The 23,183-nt window shown below is 40.1% G+C and overlaps 1 protein-coding gene across 2 annotated transcripts; it reads left to right on the top strand.

Moving 5' to 3' along the window:
• Positions 1-1,003: 1,003 nt before the first annotated feature.
• si:dkey-159a18.1 (sortilin) lies at positions 1,004-15,554 on the top strand. Of its 2 annotated transcripts, XM_053508939.1 has the most exons (21): positions 1,004-1,305; positions 1,806-1,868; positions 2,147-2,217; positions 2,324-2,426; positions 3,941-4,108; positions 4,937-5,010; positions 6,266-6,312; positions 6,438-6,574; positions 6,662-6,745; positions 7,091-7,151; positions 7,686-7,838; positions 9,408-9,502; positions 9,572-9,671; positions 9,752-9,923; positions 11,416-11,609; positions 12,942-13,137; positions 13,233-13,349; positions 13,458-13,584; positions 14,274-14,380; positions 14,451-14,562; positions 14,653-15,554. In XM_053508939.1, exons 1-21 carry the CDS (start codon positions 1,069-1,071, stop codon positions 14,782-14,784), a joined length of 2,550 nt encoding a protein of 849 aa, XP_053364914.1. In that variant the 5' UTR covers positions 1,004-1,068; the 3' UTR covers positions 14,785-15,554. The 2 variants fall into 2 exon arrangements, with proteins under 2 accessions (XP_053364914.1, XP_053364913.1); XM_053508938.1 differs by having other exon boundaries at positions 9,408-9,671.
• Positions 15,555-23,183: the final 7,629 nt, after the last annotated feature.

Genomic DNA, 23,183 nt, shown 5'->3' with positions numbered 1-23,183 from the left:
GGACTTGTTTTGATCAAGGTCACTGCAATATGTCCATTTCTCACTGTGTTGTGACCGAGGACGTAACCCCTGTGATTTCTGAGTGCTCCAGTTCAGACATGGTCCAATATGTACTTGATGTACTTGTCACGATCAGCGGTCACACCTAAAGGTTTCTGCACTTAGAGCCTTATATAACACTAGATTTGGGCTCAGCTTTATAAAAGCACTGCTGACTCAGACTGTAATGACCCTTTGGGTCAAAGAATATTGATTGTTATGGCAGAAAACTGTTGTGAGCGTTCTGAGCGTGTTCAGTTGATCTAAAACTTTCACAGTCACAGATCTGAGATCAGTGAATAGATTGTTCAATTTGATTTCTCCTTCACAAATATCCCTCTCTATCCTACTGTATGTGGCCCAATTTAGCAATAATATGTAATATCTTTTGTATTCCAATTTTTTGAATTAAAAAAATAACATAGGAAAATGTCGGAAAAAAAATCCTGAATATTACATGATATACAGTAGCAGGATCAAAACATGGCCAAATCGAACATGTGTGTGTGTGTGTGTGTGTGAGAGAGTATATACACACTCCTCAACCAAAGACAAGCAAAAGAACTGGACTGTTGCTCAGATGTGGAAAGTGTGTATATATATATATTGTGATGTTCTAACGATGTTTAAATTGGAAATAAACAATAGCGTGTGCTGACGTGCTGTTTGTGAGTCGGTGCAGAAGCAGGACACCAGGATGTGTTAGACAGAACCAGAGGGCAGAACAGGTCAGGAGTGGTACTGTATGTGCAGCCCGACAGAGAGAGAGAGAGAGAGAGAGAGAGAGAGAACAGTAAGGTATTCTCACAGTAACAGTGTATAAGGTTAGTGTATATTTAGTTATAGACTAACTGAGACAGCATAACTTCGTCCCTCTCACTCCCTCCCTCTTGCTCCCTCCCACTTCTCTCTCTCTCTCTCTCTCTCTCTCTCTCTCTCTCTCTCTCACACACACACACACACACACTGCCCATACCTCTAAAGCTTTCAGGGTTCTCACTTTGTCCTGTCCCTGTCCATGGAGCAGTGATGATCTGGACACTGACTGCTCTAGCTCTTGCCTGTTCCCTGGTGTGTGTAGATGCAGAAGGCCTGTATGGAACGCGTGAGCAGAGAACCATGACATTCTCCAGGTCTTCATCTGATGACCAGGACGGCAACTTTCGTACAAAACGGGTGGCGCGGTCTCTCAATTCCAACTTTGAGGAATGTTTGACTCCTGTGAGTCCCAGGGAGTTCAGGGCCCTGGACAGCAACACGTATGAGGTGAGAGCGCCGTGCTCTTTAATTCACTTGACTGAAATGATGAAGTCTAACTCCAGTCTGTGTTACTGATTATCCTGCCATAAGTTTTTAAATGCCAGTTTATTATGTAACTCCACTGCTGTGATGCACCTGAGCGAGACTGAGGGTATGAACATTTATAAAAAGGCTCAGTGTTCCACATTTCTCCTGCTGAACTCATTCTGACAGTATGGATCTTACGAGTTTAGGGTTTTAGTCGGACAGGTAATTAAACCTGAACAGTAATGGGGACGTATGAATCGTGAGACAGCAGCAGGGTGTTACACACTGAGTGTGTGTGCAGTGGTGTTTACGTATGTGTGATCAGATTTATAACACAATTACCCAAAAAAGCAGATTTAGTTGATATGACTCGTGGACAGCTCTCTACTTCACCACCCCTTTAATTAACACTTTTAAATATTTATAATGTCTATTCTATTGAATGTTATCCTTAAAGTTGGTGTTTTTTCCCATTACAGACAGTCTTTCATGGAGATGAGGGCTCTAGTTTTCTTTTAACATGGGTAGGCGATGGAACCGGAGTAAGTCACCTCATCACCTTTGGGGACGTTTAAAATGTTTTGCTAATAAAACATTTCGGGTAAAGTGATAATTTACAGCATCTTATACACACTGTAGTTGTACTGCCTTCTCGGCTGTGTTTAAAAGTTTGTGTTCATGTGCACTAACCTGGCACACGGGTGAATTTAAGGTACTGTAACTTAATAATGATTCAAAATGATACTACAGTAGAGATAAGACCATGTTCTAAACAAACACCAAGATATTATTTTTGTGAAATATCCTCCTCCTTCTGCAGGTTATTCTGGTTTTGTCCACGGTTGGCGCTCCATCGTTTTACGAACACGGCTCTATCCGACTCTACAGAAGGTCAGTCCGTGGCATGTGATGTCCAATTCTGTGGTCTTGTTCATTCTGGTTATCTCCCAGTTCCTCACCAAACACTTTATAACCCAAGTTTTCTGTTTCCTGATAGTGAAGATTACGGAAAGTCCTTCCATGACATCTCGTTTACCATCAACAGTTCCTTCATAAGACAGGACTTTGGGATCGCTGTAGGCCCGGGGAACTCTCAGAAGGTGTGTGACTATAATCCACTTATAGTTTATCACATTGGATCTGATTTATCTGATTGTGTTATTGGGGAGGCTGTCTTTAGATGTCAATTATTACGGTTTCTAGATCTAACGGAAGTTTCAGTGTCTCCAGTTCTCTTTCTATTTATGTCCATAAAAGTAAAAAAGCACCATTTGCCTTTAATGACACTCACAAGACACGTTTACATGGTGGAAGTTTATTTAGAGTCATACAGTATCTACACCAGTAGGAACCTAACAGCACCTGAAAAGTCCAAAATATAGAGAAAAATTACAGAAATTTTGAAAGAAAGTTGTGTGTGAAGTTAAAAGGTCTGATTAGCTTCTCACATACGTACTGTAGAGCACAGTTCATCCTGTAGGACAGAAACCTGATACACTTGCAGCGAACTAGGATTTATTTCGCACAAATGTAATGGCATCCTTATTTTTACCTGCAGCATTTCTTATCATTCAATTTAATGACTGGACAAATTTGTCTTCATTCTTTGCATATTATATCTTTAATTATTGACAATAATTTAAAATTGAAGATGATGCATGTTAGTCATTGTTGAAGCCAACAGAACATATTTTAGGTCTAAATGTACCAACAGGACGGAGTTCAGGATTAGCATGCTGACACAGAGTTCAGTGTTAACAGGCATCAAAGATCTTTAAAGATGAACTTAACTCCGAGCCCGGGGGTGAGAGGTCTCCCTCTCGACCTCCATCTGGAGCTGAGCCAGGTGCTTGGGGAGCGTTGACCCTCGATCCTTGAGAACGTTGAGAGCTACAGTATGCTCAGGGTTCTTGGCATGGATTCTGTGTCCATGACTGTTCTGTTTCTATCTATTAACTTTACCATGTTGATTGCTGTTGGTTTATTCTGCTCTTGTTAGTGTTTCAGTTTGTGTGTCCACAGTGAAGTCGTCCTCTCCACTTCTGCCGTGCTCACAACCTCTTTATTTATGTTGTGTATAAAATTGTAATAACTCATTTGACTGGAAAGTGATGACGGTTTACATTAGCGAGTCTCCTTATAAGAACATTTACACCAACTCGAGAGCGTCTGTTATGTACAGTATGAATGTATTTTATTAAAAACTACTTTAAAATTTCAGTGTAAATGCACATGTAGAACAATTTACAGTTAAATTCACTCACACTCAGATGATAAATGAGGTCCAGTGAAAGGTGAAGTGTGTGTTGTGCATAAAAGCGATCCACCTTAATAACAGCTGTCTGATGTAATCATATGCATTTAATGGCATTCACATTATAATATTACTAGAAATGTGTTGTTTGATTATTGTGGTGTTTTAACGATGTGTTGATGCCAGAACTTTTCTCATGCTAATAAAAACGTCATTTTTTTCATGTATTGTTTTATAATCCAACTGCAGTAGATTATAAACAGTGTTGAAGATATTTGATTTGGCTCAGCGTGTGTGTGTGTGTGTGTGTGTGTGTGTAGTGTTTGTGTACTTTGTCACAGCCTCCACATATTTGTGTAGGTGATTCTGACAGCTGAGCTCCCCACTGCTTACGGCCCAGGAGGAGTTATATTCACTTCCAGGGACTCAGGAAAGACATTCCGATCTGTCCAGCTGCCCTTCCACCCGGCTCAGACCATTTCATACCATGACCAGAACTCAGACTGCCTGGTGGTCATCAGCACAGACGTGAGTACAATGTAGTGGCTCAGTCAAAGCTCCAGTGGATCAACACTCAGTGTGATGATAAACACTATGAATTTGAAGTTGGATTTAAAACTTAAAAAGGATTCGCTCACCTGCGTCCACATCCATGCGGCCAGTCAAGTTCCTCCACACCAAAGTCGCTCGTCCATGTCTGTGTGGACGTTGCTTTGTGCACTGGTGCGCAGTCATGTTGGAACTGGTGTGGGGCTGTTTTTCAGTCATTGGACTCGGCCTCTGAGTTCCAGTCAAAGGACATTTTGGACCATTACATGATCCCAACTTTGTGGGGACAGTTTGGGGACGGCCCCTTCCTATTCCAACATGACTGCTCACCCATGCACAAAGCAAGGACCATAAGACCATAAGTGGGGAAGGACTTGACTGGCCTGCACAGAGTTCTGACACCTTTGGGATGAATTAGAGCAGAGACTGTGAGCCAGGCCTTCTCGTCCAACATCTGGGTCTGACCTCATTAATGCGCTTCTAGAAGAATGTTTGAAAAATTCCCATAACACACTCCTAAACCTTGTGGAAAGGCTTCACGGAAGAGTTGAAGCTGTTAAGCTGTTATATTAAACCCTATGGATTAAGAATTGGATGTTACTCAAGTTCATATGCATGTGATGGCAGGTGAGCCAATACTTTTGGGAATGTAGTGTATATATTTTTCATTCTGTATCTCTGAATGTACAGACCAGTAGAATATTATATATATATATATATATATACAGTACACACACTATCTGGGTTTTTAAGAGGCAGAACTTTTTCCTCCTCAACTGCTCTGATTCTGGTGACGCTTTCCCTCAGGGCGGTCTGTGGCTCTCACTCAACTTTGGTAACAGCTGGGCGAAAATCCACACTGGAGTTTATTCCTTTACATGGTGAGATCAACACAGCTTTCATCATATATATATATATATATAGGGATACATATACAGGGACGACGAGGGACGAGTTTTCTTTCTTTTTTTCTTTCTTAAATTTCGATCTTTTTAACATCTTGTGTTGCTTTTTATACTCAAGAACTGTTTCAACTAAGTAAATATACTTCAGTAAAATATATATACACTTATGCACTGACAACAAGCCCCCTGTTGTTCTGTATGTTTCTTATTTCCTGCGCTAGATAACTTTAATGGTCCTCACTAACTGGTCTATCTCCAGTAACCTGCAGCCAGAATCTTAACAGACAGCTGAATTAAGTCCATTTATTTATGTGGATGTTCTTTAATAATGCTTTTTATTCTGTATTAGCTAATGTTCAAGCAAAATTGGGTTTTGAGTTAACGAAAGCTATTTTTTTTTTATAATTGTTGAGAATTTGTATTATTTGAGCTTTGGGAATTTAAAGTTTGCACAGCTTTGTCCACAAATAACTAATTCTGTCAGTTAATTCCATAGTCATGAAGTTATACACACACACACACACACGCATACACACACACACACACACACGCATACACACACACACACACACACACAAAACAAACAAACAAACAAACGAGTATTATATATAATGCAGACAATAATATTGCACATGTTTTTATTGTACAGTGTACTGTATGTGCAGTATTAATACGTAGATTATGTGCAGTATTTCTGTGTGTGTTCACATTAAACAGGAATCTCTGGCTTCACTGAACCCCAGCAGTTATAGACTCGATGAAGACCAATCGGATTGGTAACGGCCCAGTTTGTACAGAATGCTTGATTGAGTTCCTCTTGCGTTCTTGTGAGCACGATCCAGTCCCTTCAGTTCTCTTCTGACCTTCCGTTAACAGTGTGGTTCCACCCACAGACTGGAAAAGCTGGAAATGTTTTTCATTCTCTCAAAAACCCCCATGAGATCAGCAGTTTACGAAACACTCAAACCAGCCCATCAACACCCACCACTGACATCAGACCCTTACATTCTGATGCGTGATGTGACTCAGACTCAGGCTGATCACTGATTTGTTTTAATGCACTGATCAGGTTATAATTGCATGGACGCAGGGGTGTAGGGGTGTTCCTAAAAAAGTGGTTAGGGGGAGGATGAGACAATTCTTTTTTGAGTCTCTGCTTGTCTCAGGAACTTAGCTCGATCCGTTTAATCACTGATGTGTTTTATTTCTTTTTCTCATTTCCTCTCTGAAGGGGCCCCGAGTACATTTTGTTCTTCAGTTATAGCCCTAAAGGCACAGGTGAGACACTTCCTTGTTTATGGCTGTTCACACGAATCACATAGAAATGACCTTAAAGGCAATTTGATTAACACGATTGAGTGACTGATTGATTGATTGCATGTTTCCGTGTCACGCTGGTGTAGTGGGGGCAGACAGGCGAGGAGACCTTTTCCTGAGACGCACAAAGGACCTGGGCAAAACCTTCAGTACCATCGCTCAGAACATCTTCTCCTTCGGACACATTGGAGGCTTCCTGTTCACCTCTGTCATGGAGAGCCCGGTGGGGAATCAACTCCACACTCAACCGCCCTAGCACAGGGTGTAATACACAATGTTCTAAGTGTGTGTGCTGTGTATTTGTGTGTAGGGGTCTCCTCGGGCGCTGTATGTGTCTACAGACCTTGGGGATCGGTTCACCAAAGCCGTGCTCCCAACAGCGTCCACGGACCAGGTGAGGAAGAATAACTGAGAGAACTTCCACACTAAATCCAACACACGCAGTTCTTTTTACCTGGTTCAAGGTTATAGAACACCCCCCCAGATACACACACACAGACACACACACACACACAAAAATGCTTACGCACATGGTTGAGATTTGTAAGGATGCTGGTCATGATAATTTTTTTTGTTCATTCAGCAAAAAACGACTTTCTCCCACAACCTCTCTGCTAAGGGTCTGCCTGACACACACACACACACACACACACACACACACACACACACACACACACACGCACACTGCCGTGTCATTCAGTCTTTATCGTACCTACAAGCTCCTGCTCTGTGTTCTCAGTTCTACTCGGTCCTGGATGCTGATGATGATATGATCTTCATGCATGTGGACAGTCCTGGAGGTACATCTGCTCCATCAGAGAGTCTTTCTCTCAAATGATTTAAAAATAATAATGTTTAATAATACTATACAAGCTAAAGTAACACATGATGTGATCCTAGTTTAATGGTAAACCACTCGATGTTTTTATATAAACATGGTGTTCTATCTGTGCGGTGTGTCAGGGCTGCTCACGACCTACTGGACAGGTTCTTGAAAGTGCTGACAAATAAAGAGGGTTTGGGAAAACAGCATGCTGGCTGACTTTTGTTGGTTCAGCATGTACAGAATGTTCATATTTCATTAACCCTTAAAGACTTAGACAAAGGCGAAGTGCAGTGCTCAGCTTTACCTGTAATGCAGCATCAGTGACTTTATGGTCTTGATGGAACATATGATGCACTCAGTCCATCAGTCATGGCTGACCTCATGCACACGTACAAAGAGACACTTGACAGGGACAGAGAAAGCTTTAAAAACCCTGAATTTTTTGAGTTCTACCTCGTCCTCCTTTTACTCTGTTAACACTGTACACTGTGTGATCTCCTGCTTATAGACGAGACATACTTTGGGACGGTGTACACTTCTGATGACCGCGGCATCCTGTTCTCCAAGTCTCTTGAACACCATCTGTTTGGTACAAGCAAGAGCGACTTTACAAACGTGACATCTCTGCGAGGAGTATATCTTACCAACGTCTTTGAGGGCGGTATGACATGTTCCTCTACTGTGTTCATATTGGATAAGGACTTTATCTGTCTATCTAACTATTTATATCAGCCATTATTTAAAGGTGCGGCTCTGGCCGTCAGGGCTGTGACTCCACAAGACCTCTGGGGGGCGCCGTGGTTTCTGACAGATGGCAGTGGATCCTTTGGGTCTGTGGGTCGTGGCCTCCATGAATCGGACTTGTTTGTCTCAACATATCTCATCACAGACGTCCAATCTCAATATACATATGAGCAGTTGAGGGTTAAAGGCCTTGCTCAAGCACCCAACAGTGGCAACTTAGTGGTGCTGGGGTTTGAACCTGGAACCTTCTTATCAGTAGTCCAACTGAGCTACGCCTGGCCTATGATCAGTTTGAAGGCTGGGCTGGAGACCTTGGGCTCTTTGCTTGCATTGATGGGTGTCTGAGGGAGGAATTTGGTGCCTTTCTATCACGGCAGCATTTTTCACTGACTTGTGCTGTATCGGAATATTTTTCTCCTAATGTTACACAGTAAACATAATTTATTTACAGAATTTATATACTGTAACAGTTGTTTGTGTTATATGTGGTACAGACATTTATTTAAAATATGTTTAGGGCAAGTTGGATTATTAAAGGTTTTGTTTAATATATTGTGTTTTATATCTAGACACTGGATTCTTAGCAAAGTTATAAACTGCATTTTACTCGAAGATTAGAAGGTGGTATCAAAAAGTTTTGAGATCAGCTCTGTTTACCAGCTCTGTTTTTTCACCGCACGTCCTCCCTCGGATGTCTTAAAACCTGGCAGTAGAATTACGATTGACGGTCTGGACCCTGGGGACGGATTCTCAAAGCACGACGCAGCAAATGTACAGTGATGAGCATGCACTTGGAGGAGCTGGAGACCTGCCTCGGTCATGGGGATGATGGGATTTTCCACTGTGAAGACTGTTGCTTCGTCTCAGGGTCGTATCCGTTCACCCAGGTATGGTTACCTGTAACGATCCTCCACATGAAGGATATCATCAACGGCATGCTGATGAAGTTCTTGGCAGACTTTGACGTGATGTTTCTTCTGGTCCTGGCTCAGCAGCCTGAGGACGAACTCGGCAGCAGCACTGCGCACGTTCAAATCCCACGTGAGGAATGGCCTGGACTGTTCCATATGACACACCGACAATGGCAGCGATGTTGTGGATTGTTTTCTGACAGTCATCAATCCCTGACAATTGATTGGTCTTAACGTTTTCAGAGGTCGAGCTCATTGAAGGTCCCTTCAGATCCGGTGACATTTTTCTGCTCTCTTTTAGCGCACGTGCTACTCAAACTTGCCGAATCACGTCAGACGTCTCTGTGGCCAATTTGCCCGGTTTCATGCCGAATTTCACATTGGCTCTTTATTTAACTTGCTGTCCATAATGAATTAGCTGAAGTGCTAATGCACATGGTGCCTCGTGCTGCCATCTATTGGCGTGTTACAATGCTAGTCTTGAAACTTTTTGATACCACCTCGTACAGTATATACTGTGATTAACCCATTCATGTGCTTATCTCATGAACATTAACACACATTGTTTGTTACAGATAGAGTTTGCACGGTCATCACATTCAATAACGGTGGAAAATGGTGGCCACTGAAAAAGCCAAAAAACGTGGAATGTGACACAAGCTTAAAAAGGGTAAATAAATCTGGGATTAGCAACCATTTCAGAGCAGACGGAGATAACACCTTTATTCCTATGTTTCAGTGTAACTTGCACATTCATGGAGAGCACAGCCAATACAGCCACATTTCTCCCATGTCTCTTCTGTCTCACCCCTCAGCTGTCGGCCTGATTATCGCTCACGGTAAGAGACCCGAACCAGCATTAACTAATCATTAGCACGTTGTTATGTAATAAAGACGCCCACAGTCTCCGTGTTCACAGGCAGCATAGGCGGCGCACTTTCAGCCGGGGACCCGGATGTGTATGTTTCCTCGGATGGAGGTTACAACTGGATATGTGCACTGAGTGGACCTCACCACTACAGAATCCTGGATTCAGGAGGCCTGATTGTGGCTGTGGAGTTTCACAAAGATAGAAATGCTAATGCTATAAAGTAAGTTCAAGGGTGAGTGACAAATCACTCACTTACAGTTCATAGGAATTCAAACTGATTTATACAGTTGTGTTCAAAATAGCAGCAGTCCAGTAGCAGATCGACCACTGGTTGGGTAGAAATTAGATTTCTACATGGCAAATAATTTACTAGTAGGTGTAGTAAAGTAGAAGAAAATCAACAAACCCAACACTCATGACATACAGTACAGTACATGCTGCTGATTCTGTATAATTGAATTATTAATTAAAGAGGGCGTGTTCAAAATAATAAAGTAGCAGTGTGGAGTTTAGTCGGTGAGGTCATTCATTCTGTGAAAAGACTGGGTTCAAGGACAAAGGCAGCAAATGTTGTACATGTTGGTTGTAGCACACTTCACTCTGAAAATCTGAGTAAAATGATAAATTACAGTCATCATTCAGAAGAAGAGAGTAGTTTGATGAAAAAGTTGATTGGAGAGGGGGAAACATAAAGAGAAGTGCAGAAATGATTGGCTGAATGCTCATGATATCAAATGCTTTAAAATGACAATCAAAGCCAGAAAGATGTGGAAGAAAACTGAAAACTACCATTTGTATGGATGGAAGAAGAGCCAAAATGGCAAAGTTCCATTGTTGACAAAATGGCTGAAGAGGTTTCACTTCGCCAAAGTACACATTGACTGGCCTGAAGAGAAATGTTGTGGACTGATAAAAGAAAGATTGCTCTTTTTGGGTTTAGGAGCCACAGAAAGTTTGTCAGAACTCAGGCACTGTGAAGCATGGTGGTGCCAGCATCATGCTGTGGGGATGTGTCTCATACTGCGCTGCTTTTGGTATACTATGGTATTTATCGCATCCCAGGGATCATGGATCAGTTTGAATGCATCAAAATTCTTAAAGAGGTCATACTGACTTAGAAATTAGGGTTTCACCAGGACAACGACCTCAAACACACCAGCATCTTCCAGACCAATGTCAAAATGCAGTATGGAGACAAACCCGGAAATGCAGAGGGGTTGTGGTACTGTGTGCAGTGCCATCGTCCTGGGCTAATGGAACACCTTTTCACAGGTGGCAGAAGATGGTCGACTCTGTGCAAGTGAAGCAGTTCTCAGAAACGGTGGCTATACAACTAAATAGAGTATTAGTTCAGTGATTCACAAGAAAGCCAAATCATTAAGCATTTTTCAGTTTATACAGTAAATGTTTGAGTTTGCAAAGAAAACTGCTATTTGTTTGGAACAAACTAATACTCTTTTTTCTTCTCTTTCTGTAAAGTAATAACAAATTAAATAAAATGTTTTGATTTAGAATAGAATGTGCAGTGTTCCTGGTGCGCTTGAATGGAAATAAAAGCTATTATAAGGAATTTGAGCTTTACTCACTTTTTTAAACACACTGCTATTTTTTTACACACAATTGTAGAGATTCACAGGTGGCTTGTCTGAGAAACCTGGACTCTTTGCCAATGGCTCAGTGCTTTATGTTTGTGTGTGTGTGTGTCTTCACAGGTTCTCCACAGATGAGGGACAATGTTGGAAGACCTATAATTTCACAGATTCTCCCATCTACTTTGCCGGCCTTACATCTGAGCCCAGTGCTAAGACGGTGAAGATCAGTGTGTTCGGGTATCGGTCCGATGAGAATAAACAGCCCACGCTGGTGGCGGTGACGATAGACTTCGAGCAGCTTCTAACCAGAGAATGTGAGTACAATATAGTGTCTCTGAGTAAAGATGGAGAGTAAACAGTTTTGAATTTTGCAGATTATTATAATTCAGTAGGTACAGTACCTGCACACACAGTCTGTGCTCATTTTCTAATGAGTTAAACTGCATTCTATTAAAATGGTGTTGTAGAATTAAACATTATTAAAATAATATAAAGTTCTTCAATTAAATAAAACACTATGAACAAACATACTAACAGTGAACTACGTCATTGTCTGAGAAATTCATTCATTTTTCTCATCTTACTTCAAACATTCAGTTTTTGTTGTAATTACATCAGAATAAACATTGTAGTCCTCCATACACTGCAGACAGTATTAAACACTGCAACAGTATTAAACACTGCAGAGTATTAAACACTGCAGACATTATTAAACACTGCAGACAGTATTAAACACTGCAAAAGTATTAAACACTGCAGACAGTATTAAACACTGCAGACATTATTAAACACTGCAGACAGTATTAAACACTGCAAAAGTATTAAACACTGCAGACAGTATTAAACACTGCAGACATTATTAAACACTGCAGACAGTATTAAACACTGCAAAAGTATTAAACACTGCAGACAGTATTAAACACTGCAGACATTATGAAACACTGCAGACATTATTAAACACTGCAGACAGTATTAAACACTGCAGACATTATTAAACACTGCAGACAGTATTAAACACTGCAGAAAGTATTAAACACTGCAGACAGTATTAAACACGGCAGACAGTATTAAACACTGCAGACATTATTAAACACTGCAGACAGTATTAAACACTGCAGACATTATTAAACACTGCAGACAGTATTAAATACTGCAGACATTATTAAACACTGCAACAGTATTAAACACTGCAGACAGTATTAAACACTGCAGACATTATGAAACACTGCAACAGTATTAAACACTGCAGACATTATTAAACACTGCAGACAGTATTAAACACTGCAACAGTATTAAACACTGCAGACAGTATTAAACACTGCAGCAGTATTAAACACTGCAGAAAGTATTAAACACTGCAAGAGTATTAAACACTGCAGAAAGTATTAAACACTGCAGAGAGTATTAAACACTGTAGACAGTATTAAACACTGCAGACAGTATTACACACTGCAACAGTATTAAACACTGCAGACAATATTAAACACTGCAGACAGTATTAAACACTGTAGACAGTATTAAACACTGCAACAGTATTACACACTGCAACAGCATTGAACACTGCAGACATTATTAAACACTGCAGACAGTATTAAACACTGCGGACAGTATTAAAACCCGTTGTCTGACTGTTGCTGGGGCACCAGGTGGTGAGCGGGACTACGTGCAGTGGTTGGCCCATTCTGATGGAGGAGAACTCAATTCAGAGACAGATGGATGTGTCTTAGGCTACAAGGAAACTTTTCAAAGGCTGAAGAGGAAGTCCGTCTGCAGAATGGGACACAGCTACGTGGTCCGTAAGCAACAGACAGCGTGTCCCTGCTCCAGAGAGGATTACATGTGGTAATGAGACACTACGTTAGGACTTTCCTACATCAACACGTAAGACACTGTGGAGCAGACTGTGATGTGATCTCTGTGTCCCTCGGTTTTTTTAGTGATTACGGTTATTACAGGCAGGAAAACAGCTCTGAATGTGTGAAACTGCCTGAGTTCAGTAACAGGACACTGGAGCTCTGTCTGGACGGGGAGTTAGAGGAGCTTCAGACGACAGGGCATGTGACGTCCCACACTTTTATTTCATTTAATCTCATAGATGTACTGTATAATACATTAACACACACAGCTTCACCATAATCATGCTTTCTGCTTTGTTTGTGAAGGTATAGAAAGATCCCCAGTGATAAATGTGAGGGTGGCTTTACCCCCGCTCATCAAATGATTCCTGCCAAAGTGCATTGTGGGAATTCCAGCCAGCCTTCCCATATCAGCCATCAGCCGAACGGACTAGTGAGTAAAATGACCTGATAATGAATTCATAGCACGGACAAAAGTTAACACGTATATTAATTTTCACAAAGTCTGCTGCTTCAGTCTTTTAGATCTTTTTTTTATTATCAGATGTTACTCTGGTGTTCTGAAGTATAATTACAAACAGTTTATAAGAGTCAAAGACTTTTATTGACAATTACATTAAGTTTATGCAAAGAGTCAGTATTTGCAGGGTTGGTGAGGTCCTTCTTTCAAGACTTCTGGGCCACACCCTGACGGATGGCGCAGCCCATTCTTACTGTACATACTGTAACTTACATGATTGGAGTTTGTCAGATTTTGTAAGTTTGTGTTTGTCCATCCGCCTCTTGAGGATTGATCACAAGTTCTCAATGGGATTAAAGTCTGGGGAGTTTCCTGGCCATAGACCCAAAATTTCCATGTTGTGTTCCCCACTTTGGTTATCACTTCTGCCTTATGGCGAGCAGCTCCATCATGCAGGAAAAGGCATTGTTCATCACCAAACTGTTCCTTGATGGTTGGGAGAAGTTGCTCCCGGTGGGTGTTTTCGTACCGTTCTTTATTCATGGCTGTGTGAGTGAGACCGCTGAGACCTCGGCTGAGACGTTTATATATTTTAAAAATGAATATCTGTTTAATTATTCTGAACTATATCATTTTATTACCTAAAAAGCTGTAACTTACAGAAGGAGGTGTGGTTGCTGATCGTGATCAGTGTTGCTGTGGGGACTGTAGCTCTGGTGATCGGTATTGCAGTAACTCTAACAGTCCAGAGGATAAAATACAGGCAGAGGTATGACTCCAGACATCTTTTATCGGTTTGTTGTGCTCCGCCCTTATTGACTTCACCCCTGCCTCTACAGGTCAACATCTTACCAATTCTCAGCCCTTCAGCTGCATGAAAATGAGCTCTGTGTTGCCTCTGATCAGCCTGCAAGCAGCAGCCCGGCCGTCTACCCAGCGGATTCAGACGAGGTGAGTGAGATGATTAAATCACACACTCTAAGCCTTGCATTCAGCCCTATGAGCAGTTTGATAGTTTTTCTATCGAATGCTTCCCTACAGATCAAAACTCCAGACCAGTGCTCTGAAAAAACAACTACACAATATTGCCATAAACTTTGGACTGGATTTCCTGAACTAGATCAAGGTTTTTCAACTCCACTCCTCAGAGCACACGGCCCTGCACAGTTTTAATCTCAGCTTCTCTTTCTGAGACGACACGAGGAAGAAATTCGAAGTGGAACCAGACTCAAAAGGGAGCCCGTCCTGCTCTGTGGGGAAAGAGGCGGTTTATACAGGAGTTAAAGTAGAATTTTGGAAAGTGATGGACCTCTGACCGTGATCAGGAAGGAGGTTGCGCTTTAAATTAGATCTCACACCACAGGGTCTCAGGGGGAGTGGGGTGGACAGTACATAATCAAATCACGCGGGACATAACGACTGGGATAACACTGCACTGCAAACACTGTTTCTCTTTTAATTCCGGTTAATTCACGTAAATACTGGGTATTGCAGGTTTAGCTATAATCTGTGTTAATGAGATCAGATGACCTTATGGACTAACTATCTAACTAACCTTATTACACATCCTCCAGAGTAGTTACTGTACATTTACATTAACAGCCAAAAGCCTCCTCACCCTTGAAGCTCACAGGCAACGCCACACAGGATATACTGTATATATGGATATATAATATATATATATGTGATTATATGAAAGCCTTCCTGGTGTGTGTTAAAGAGGAGGCTTCAGACATCAAACTGTGTATTTGTGTTTTCGAATATGTCAGGTAGAACAAAATTTATCATTACTTCATGTACATTTTACAGGAATATAAGAATGACATCACAAGAATCGTCGCTCTCAAATTAAACATATCATTTTATAATATTCTTAATATTTATTTATTTTATTTTTTGGCACAGAAACAACCGAAACAACAATAAAAACATGTGATCATGTGTATCTGTGCTATTTCTTTGCCTATGTGACCCATTTTTTAAAAAGGTTTTTACTCAGTCATGTTTGTATAGTTGATTAATGAAATAAAATTCAGTTCATTAAATTGCTTATTTTGTGCTGAAAAAGAGGATATGCACAATCCTATACTGCACAATCCTATACTGCACAATCCTATACTGCACAATCCTATACTGCACAATCCTATACTGCACAATCCTGAGCTTTGTATATGTTCATAAAAAATGCTCTGAGCTTTGAGGTCTACAAGGTTTTCAAGGTCTTTTATATATTGAAGGCACCAAAACTATGAAATAACACATCTGTAATTATTAGTTAAACAAAAAAGTAAAATATAGTTACAAGCAATGAGCGGGCCCAAGCACCTGATTTCACTCAATGTGATGTCACTTTATATGATGTCACCGAATTTAAAAGTTTTAAAAATCAGGTAATCAGTTTGTGTTCATTAAAAGCTTGAACTCAGGCAGAAGGTTTCTTTTGTTCATTCATTGAGGCTCTCCATCCACTTAGTGACGGAGTGACGGAGGTTTTGAGGAGTTTTGCTGTTTATTTGCTGTTGAAATGCCAGAATGTCTGAAGTTAAAACGTAGCCCCATAAAATAGTTCAAATCGAACCTCTACTACCTTAAAGATAGTTTCTGCATATAATCAACGTATTATAGCGAAATCACTGAAATTCCACCTCATTAAGAACATGGTTTCCTGATCCTGTGTTATTGTACATCGATAGCTGAGATAACTGCTACAGTACGGTAGACCGGCGTTTTTATTTTTGTTTTGTTTTTGAGGTCACACCTAAACAAACATTAATGCCAAGAAAAACACACCCCAGACACAGTGTCTCTCTCTCTGTCTGGCTGCTACCTTTAAAGAAGAAACTATTTCAAAGAAAAACTGGTGGAAAAAGAAAGTAAAAACTGATGCAAATTATACATAAGAGTGCAGAAACTTTTTTAAAAGCCCAGTATGACACTGCACCGTAAATCCAATATAAAACTGATGTATACTACACACACACACACACACACACACACACACACACACACACACACACACACACACACACACACACACAGTGTGTACTGGAGTGCCTTAGAGTGCTTTGTTTATGAATGACGCAGGTTGTTCTTGAGCTCCAGTGAGAGACGGAGCAGCTTCAGGAACAGCACTAACAAAACCGGATACGAGGAACTCCAATACAGAGCAAAAGAATAAACTGTTTAAGAAATGTGTGTTAATGTGTCTGTGTGCTAATGTTTTTCTCTGAATTTCATCAATTTTGCACTCATGATAAATAAGACGCTTTGCTCTGTTTAGGAGCTTACTGAGCGTATCTTCATGGGTTTTGTGGGATTGAGGTTTTGCAGTGGGCGGAGGCTCTTAAACAGCTTAGTTATATTTAACAATACTTTGGGATTAAAACACTGGAGCTTAACTGTGATTAAAAGGAATGTAATGAACTTCGCGGCCAATTTGGGAACGCCAGTTATCTGAATGTGTTTGAACTCTGGAGGAAACTAAAGGAAACCCATCAAGCACAGGGAGAAAATCCATGCACACAGACCTCGAGGCGGGAATCGAACCTGGACCATGGAGGTGCAAGGCGACAGTGTTAATCTGGGTGGTTTTAAATTGGAGGGCAGGCATCTCTTCAGGCAAGCTCGACAGAAGTGCAGCACACCAAATTTCTTAAAATTCTATCTTAAAACCCAAGCAGCACAGTACAGGTCATGACGATTAGATTTACTGTATGTGCTTGTGTGTACAGTATGGAAGAGGCTTCAGACATCATACTGCGTATTTGGGTTTTTGGATATATCAGGTAGAACAAAAGTTACTACATCAATAATGTTTCAATTTTACTGCTACTGGAATATGGGAATGATGTCACAAAAATGTAGAACTCTCAAAATGGGCATATTATTATTATTATTATTATTATTATTATTATTATTATTATTTGGTCATAGACACAACACACAAACATGTATCTGTGTTATTTCATTGCCTATGTGACCCATTTTTTTTATTTATTTTTTGCTTGATCATGTTTGTATTCATGGTTAAAATGTAATAAAATTCTGTTCATCATATTGCCTACACTGTACTGAAAAAAGAATATTACACTCTATACTGCTAAATCCTGAGCCCTGTATATGATTATTAAAAAACAGCAAAAATAAAATGCTCTGAGTTTTAAGGGCGATGTACAGTAGTGGGATGTTTTTACAAAGTAATCATAAGAGGCTGAATTAATCCACTTAATTATTAATTAGTACATAGTTATTAATCTAGTTAACCCAGTGTAAGTATGTATCCAGTGATGTAAACATTAAAGCATGTTTTGTAAGTCGCTCTGGATAAGAGCGTCTGCCAAATGCCTGAATGTAAATGTAAATGTAATCCCACCATTATTTGAGGAGGAAAAAGGATGAAGTTCTCATAAGTTCTCACTGAACACACAAGCTGGCTAAGACATGTTTAAAGCTCAGACAAACTGACTCTGAGTGCAGATCGCAGATCCATCTACTGTACAGTATACTGGAGATCACATACAGTAAACCCAGTGTTCTTAACCCTGGCCGTCAGTCAGTCAGCATGTTCTTCAGGAGGTTTGGTGGAGCAGAGCTACAGTAACACACCAGGATTGTGGTGAGGAGTGTATCCAAACAGGAAAACAGTTCTGTTATCGACATCTATCCATCCAAGCCATCATGATGAAGAGAGGTTGGCTGCACGGTGGTGTAGTGGTTAGCACGGTCGCCTTGCACCTTCAGGGTCCAGGTTCGATTCCTGGCCATGTTTGATTCTCACCTCTGTGCATGGAGTGTGCATGTTCTCCCTGTGCTTGGTGGGTTTCCTCCAGTTTCCTCCGACACTACAAAGACATGCAGGTTAGGCTGATTGGCGTTCCCAAATTGCCCGTAGTGTGAGAATGAGTGTGTGCCCCGTGATAGATTGGCACCCTGTCCAGGGTGTACCCTGCCTCGTGCCCTAAGCCTCCTGGGAAAGGCTCCAGGCCCCTGTGACCCATAAAGCGGTGTAGAAGCTGAGTGAGTGCGTGAGTGAGTATTTGGAGGTAAAAACCTAAATGACTCTGATGCCCTCTGGTGGCTGGTTGCAGTATCTCACCATCTCTTTTGTTAGTTCATGGAACACAAACCCTGCTTTACACCTTATCATATTAATTTGGTACAGTGTTCTGTTATTTTTAAAAGTTTGATTTGTTAAATGTGTTTTATTCAGGTTGTGAGTTCGGATCCCAACACCACCGAGCTGCTGCTAGTTAGACTTGAACACGTCCCTTAACTTTCAGCTCTGTTATGAGTTCAGACCTACAGTATCACCCTGATAAGGTTTTTTACTAAAGTCTACTACTGTATGTGTTATTGTTCTGTAGACAGTTTCAACAGACCCTCAGGAGGAGTTTTATCTGAAGTTTTTTTTTGTATGTGGCTTATTTTCATACCTAATACTATTTTAACTAGCGAACCAGCTCACAGATCATCTCAGCAAACTGAAACTCCTAGAAGGGAAGATAAAAAAATAGTGACTACATAGTGGAAATATTCTATACACAGCCGCTGGAGTGAATGAAGTGACATGGAATAAACCAAGACAGATATCCCAAGAAATGTACAAGAAATCACACTACAATTTCGAGCAAAAAACTGTTAGGGTAGGTATACAAAGGTATGCAGTTATGTACATGTACTATACACACTACCGTTCAAAAGTTTGGGGTCACTTGCAAATTTCTTTGTTTTTGTTTAGTGATTTATTTTCTACGTTCTACAACAATACTGGGGATTTCAAAACTATAAAATAACACATATGGAATTAGGTAATTATGTAACAACAAGAAAAACAACAGTTAGTTGTTATTTTAAGACACAGAGGTCGGCCTTTCTGTAATAGTTCTTGCAAGAACAGTATTGTCAAGTGCATTTGCAAAATCCGTTAAGCACCATAATGAAACTGTCTCTCATGAAGACCGTCCCAGGAGGGCGAGACCAAAACCTACCTCTGTCTCAGACGATAAGTTCATTTAGAGTTATCAGCCTGAAAAATGACCAATTAACAGCACCTCAGATTAGAGGCGTTATAAAGTCTTTACAGAGCAGAAGTAGCAGAAACATCTCACCATTAACTGTTCAAAGGAGATTAATGCATTATTTGGATGCCTTCAGCATTCCTTTACAATGTAGAAAGAAATAAAAATCAGGAACCCTCATGGAGTTAGAGAGTGACCCCAAACTTTTGAACGGTAGTGTATATATGACTATAATATTATGTATGTAAAAAAGGCTTTGTTAAGGAAAAAGTTTTTATTTTTTCAAATTATTAATACTTTTATAAGGCCGAGCGTTTCCCCTCCGGGCATCACACACACTAGAACTGTGACTGCTTGCACCTCCAGGGTTTGGCTGCTGTATTTTAAAGAAGTGTTTTACTTTTAAGGAATTGTTTGCATTTAACTGTTAAATAAAAACTGTTTTCTTAACCTTGTTGAAAAATAAGTTATCCAGTGCATTGTTCCGTGTCTCAGTGTGATAATCCTAAAAGCTATCATTCAGAAAAAAGACTTATTTTTGTGTTAGCATCACCAGTTGACGGAGGGCAAAAACCGAAAGGGCGTAATTCTAGTTTTAATATAAACCATGCTTAATAAATAAATGGGTTGTGGGCCTTTATTGCACATTTATTTAATAATGGTAAAGACTCGGACTGGGCGGTTTAGGTAAGCATTAAAGTATTTAACATGTGAACACACCAGAGGGAGAGCTGGGAAACTTTAGAGAAATTGCATTTTTTAACCCAATAAAGTTGGATGCTGGCACAAGCAAGGGCTTGAAATTTAACCAAGGATTATTATTATTATTATTATTATTATTATTATTATTATTATTATTATTATTATTCAACCAGTTCTTTTACATTTACAGTAAAAACATAAGCGGATCAAAACATCCATCAGAGTCAATACAGAAGAATTCTGATTATGCTTTGGAAAAACAAAACAAAACAAAAAACACTTAGCACACCAGACAAGCAGACAAGTACATTTAGCAAACTGTAAAAGTAACTTACTGTATGCTGATGTTTATTTTTCAATAAAACTTGTTGCACAAATAAACAAAATTAAGATACACCCTACATGAGTAAACTTCTGATAATAAACTCATGTTATGTGAGTACAGTAACTAAACATTCAATCTGTTCCAGTAAATCTGTGGTTCTAAACCCTGGTCCTGAAGTACCCTCTGTCCTGCACATTTCAGTGTCACAGTTCTGAGAAGGTTCTTTAAATGAAAGCATACAGTAAATGTATTTTAGTGTATTTAAATGCATTAAACATGTGGGTTAAATACAAGATACCTAAATAACTTCAGAATAAAGTAAATAAAAAGTGGATAAAGGAGCACTGACTTTCAACTTATTTATTTATTTATTATATAGTATTATTATTTTTGTTTAAAGATTTATATATTTTTTATATACACACATCCCTAGAGTACAGCATGTCTCAAAAGTCTCCATACGTAAGTAAAACTAACACTTTTGGGCACAGTATCTTCCAAAAGACAGTATTCTTGTTTAATATTGTAAAATAAATAATAAATAATGCAGGACGCTCATGGTGCCATGAACTAAGTGTAACACAGCTATCATTTAAAGCAGTGATTCTGTGATCCCCAGTCGACAGATGTTCGAGTTTCCTCACCTCCCAGCACACCTGCTTTAACTCATCAGCTAATTAAGAGTCTTCTCAGAGCTGAAGTGGAAGTGCGACGCTGAAATGTGCAGGACAGAAGGACCTCCAGGACCAGGGTTTAGAACCAGAGATTTACAGGAACGCGTTGATGTAGTGTTCACTTACCCTACACACTGGATGTGTTAAAAGGAATCCATCATCACAAGTAGAGACGACTCTACACTACTCACACTCACACTCTTTATATGTTTACAGAGAATTCTATTCACGTATATAAAATATAGTTACATAAAAAATGTATAACTTTTGTGAAAACCTGTATATTAATAAATGATGCCGGTCTTCAGGCTGAGTTTGAGGAGCGCTTGGTGCATAAAATGTTATTACTTCATTCTTTATTTAAAAAATCACATAAAGCAAATGGAAATGGGTATTTGGTCACAGTTTTTTATATACGTCCAGGTCATATATCTGCTTTAAATTTACACACATAATGTTTTTTGAAGCCACAGTCTACTAACACTAATAACACTGAGGTTGGCAGTTATACGTTTCGGGACATAATTAGCTGTTTGAAGTACTGTATTGTGGTGTCCATTCGTCCTCCTGGCAAATCATCTGGTTATTTTTGCACCAGTCTGTTTAAACTCTAGAAAATGTTGTGTGAAAACCCCAGGAGATCAGAAATATCAGAAATAGTCAAACTACCCCATCAGGCAACAATAATGCTGATTTATTTCCTTGTTATCTGTGTCTACATGGTTTGATGCATTGTGCCGCTGCCACATGATTGCAGGTGCACAGATTTTCATAATAATCTGACTGATGAGTGAGTGTATATATAATTACCCCTTTTATAGAAGACAGTTCATGTGCTACTCATGATTACAAAACCATGTTTTATTGCTTCCTCATAGTACAGTACAGGGTGGCGGCACGGTGGCGTAGCGGTTAGCCCTGTCGCCTTGCAGGTCAAGGGTTCTATTCCCGCTTTGGGTCTGTGTATATGGAGTTTGCATGCACACTCCAAAGACATGCGGTTTAAGCTAATTAGCGTTCCCAAATTGCCCGCAGTGTGTGAATGTTGACTGGAGGTCTTACCACGGTGGGAATAAATACAATGTCACCATTGGCATCAATAGCCCCTAATTGGACTACAGAGGTTCCTCGATGGATTACACAGGGTGGCTGAAGGTCTGGATACGCTGGCATTCTTCGTTACATGAAATTTCATATTTTTCTTTTAATTTCAGACCCGAGATAGCTTTCAAACTAAAATAAAGTGAATAAACACTAAATAAAACCACCAGCCCAGAACAATCTGAACTGATTAGTTAAGGAAATGTTCAGCATTCTGGTAACGTGCATATGCCCCTCCCCCTCGATGTGATCATTTTCTGTAATTTATCCCATGGTGTATAGTTCACTCTGCAGTAGAACATGTTCAAAAACCTTTTTCTCAGTACACCGGAGCCATGATCACTCTGCCTGCTTCATGTCTGAAACGCTGGCCTCCCAGGAATTCCTTTAATGACCCGAACATGCGGAAATGGCTTGGAGCGAGGTCAGGGAGTGATTGCAGAGTGCTCCAAGCCACCTCGGGTTGGATCGCCATTTACAGACAGGCTAAGAGTCTCACCACGGTACAGTGCTTCTGTCTACTGTGCATGAAGTTTCCTTCAAATGTCAATCGCTTTTACGCAAGCACAGATGGAAACGAGGAAATTCAAATTTAAATTCAAATTTTATTTGTCACATACACAGTCATACACAGTACGATATGCAGTGAAATGCTCAGACAACTGCTCATGACCTAAGAATAAAAGAATATGAATAGGAATAGGAAATAAATATGAAAATTAAAATAAAGGGTAAGTTTAACTAGGGAAGAAT

The sequence above is a fragment of the Clarias gariepinus genome, chromosome 12, assembly GCF_024256425.1.
Source record: "Clarias gariepinus isolate MV-2021 ecotype Netherlands chromosome 12, CGAR_prim_01v2, whole genome shotgun sequence".
Lineage (NCBI taxonomy): Eukaryota > Metazoa > Chordata > Actinopteri > Siluriformes > Clariidae > Clarias > Clarias gariepinus.
The sequence above is the reverse complement of the archived record's forward strand: the minus strand, read 5'-3'. Positions and strand labels throughout refer to the sequence as shown.

Coding starts and splice junctions, on each gene's coding strand:
- si:dkey-159a18.1 (XM_053508938.1), top strand. CDS start 1,069: ATGATCTGGACACTGACTGCTCTAGCTCTTGCCTGTTCCCTGGTGTGT. Junction 7,152..7,685: donor GCATGTGGACAGTCCTGGAG/GTACATCTGCTC, acceptor TCCTGCTTATAG/ACGAGACATACTTTGGGACG. Junction 11,610..12,941: donor GCAGCTTCTAACCAGAGAAT/GTGAGTACAATA, acceptor CTGGGGCACCAG/GTGGTGAGCGGGACTACGTG.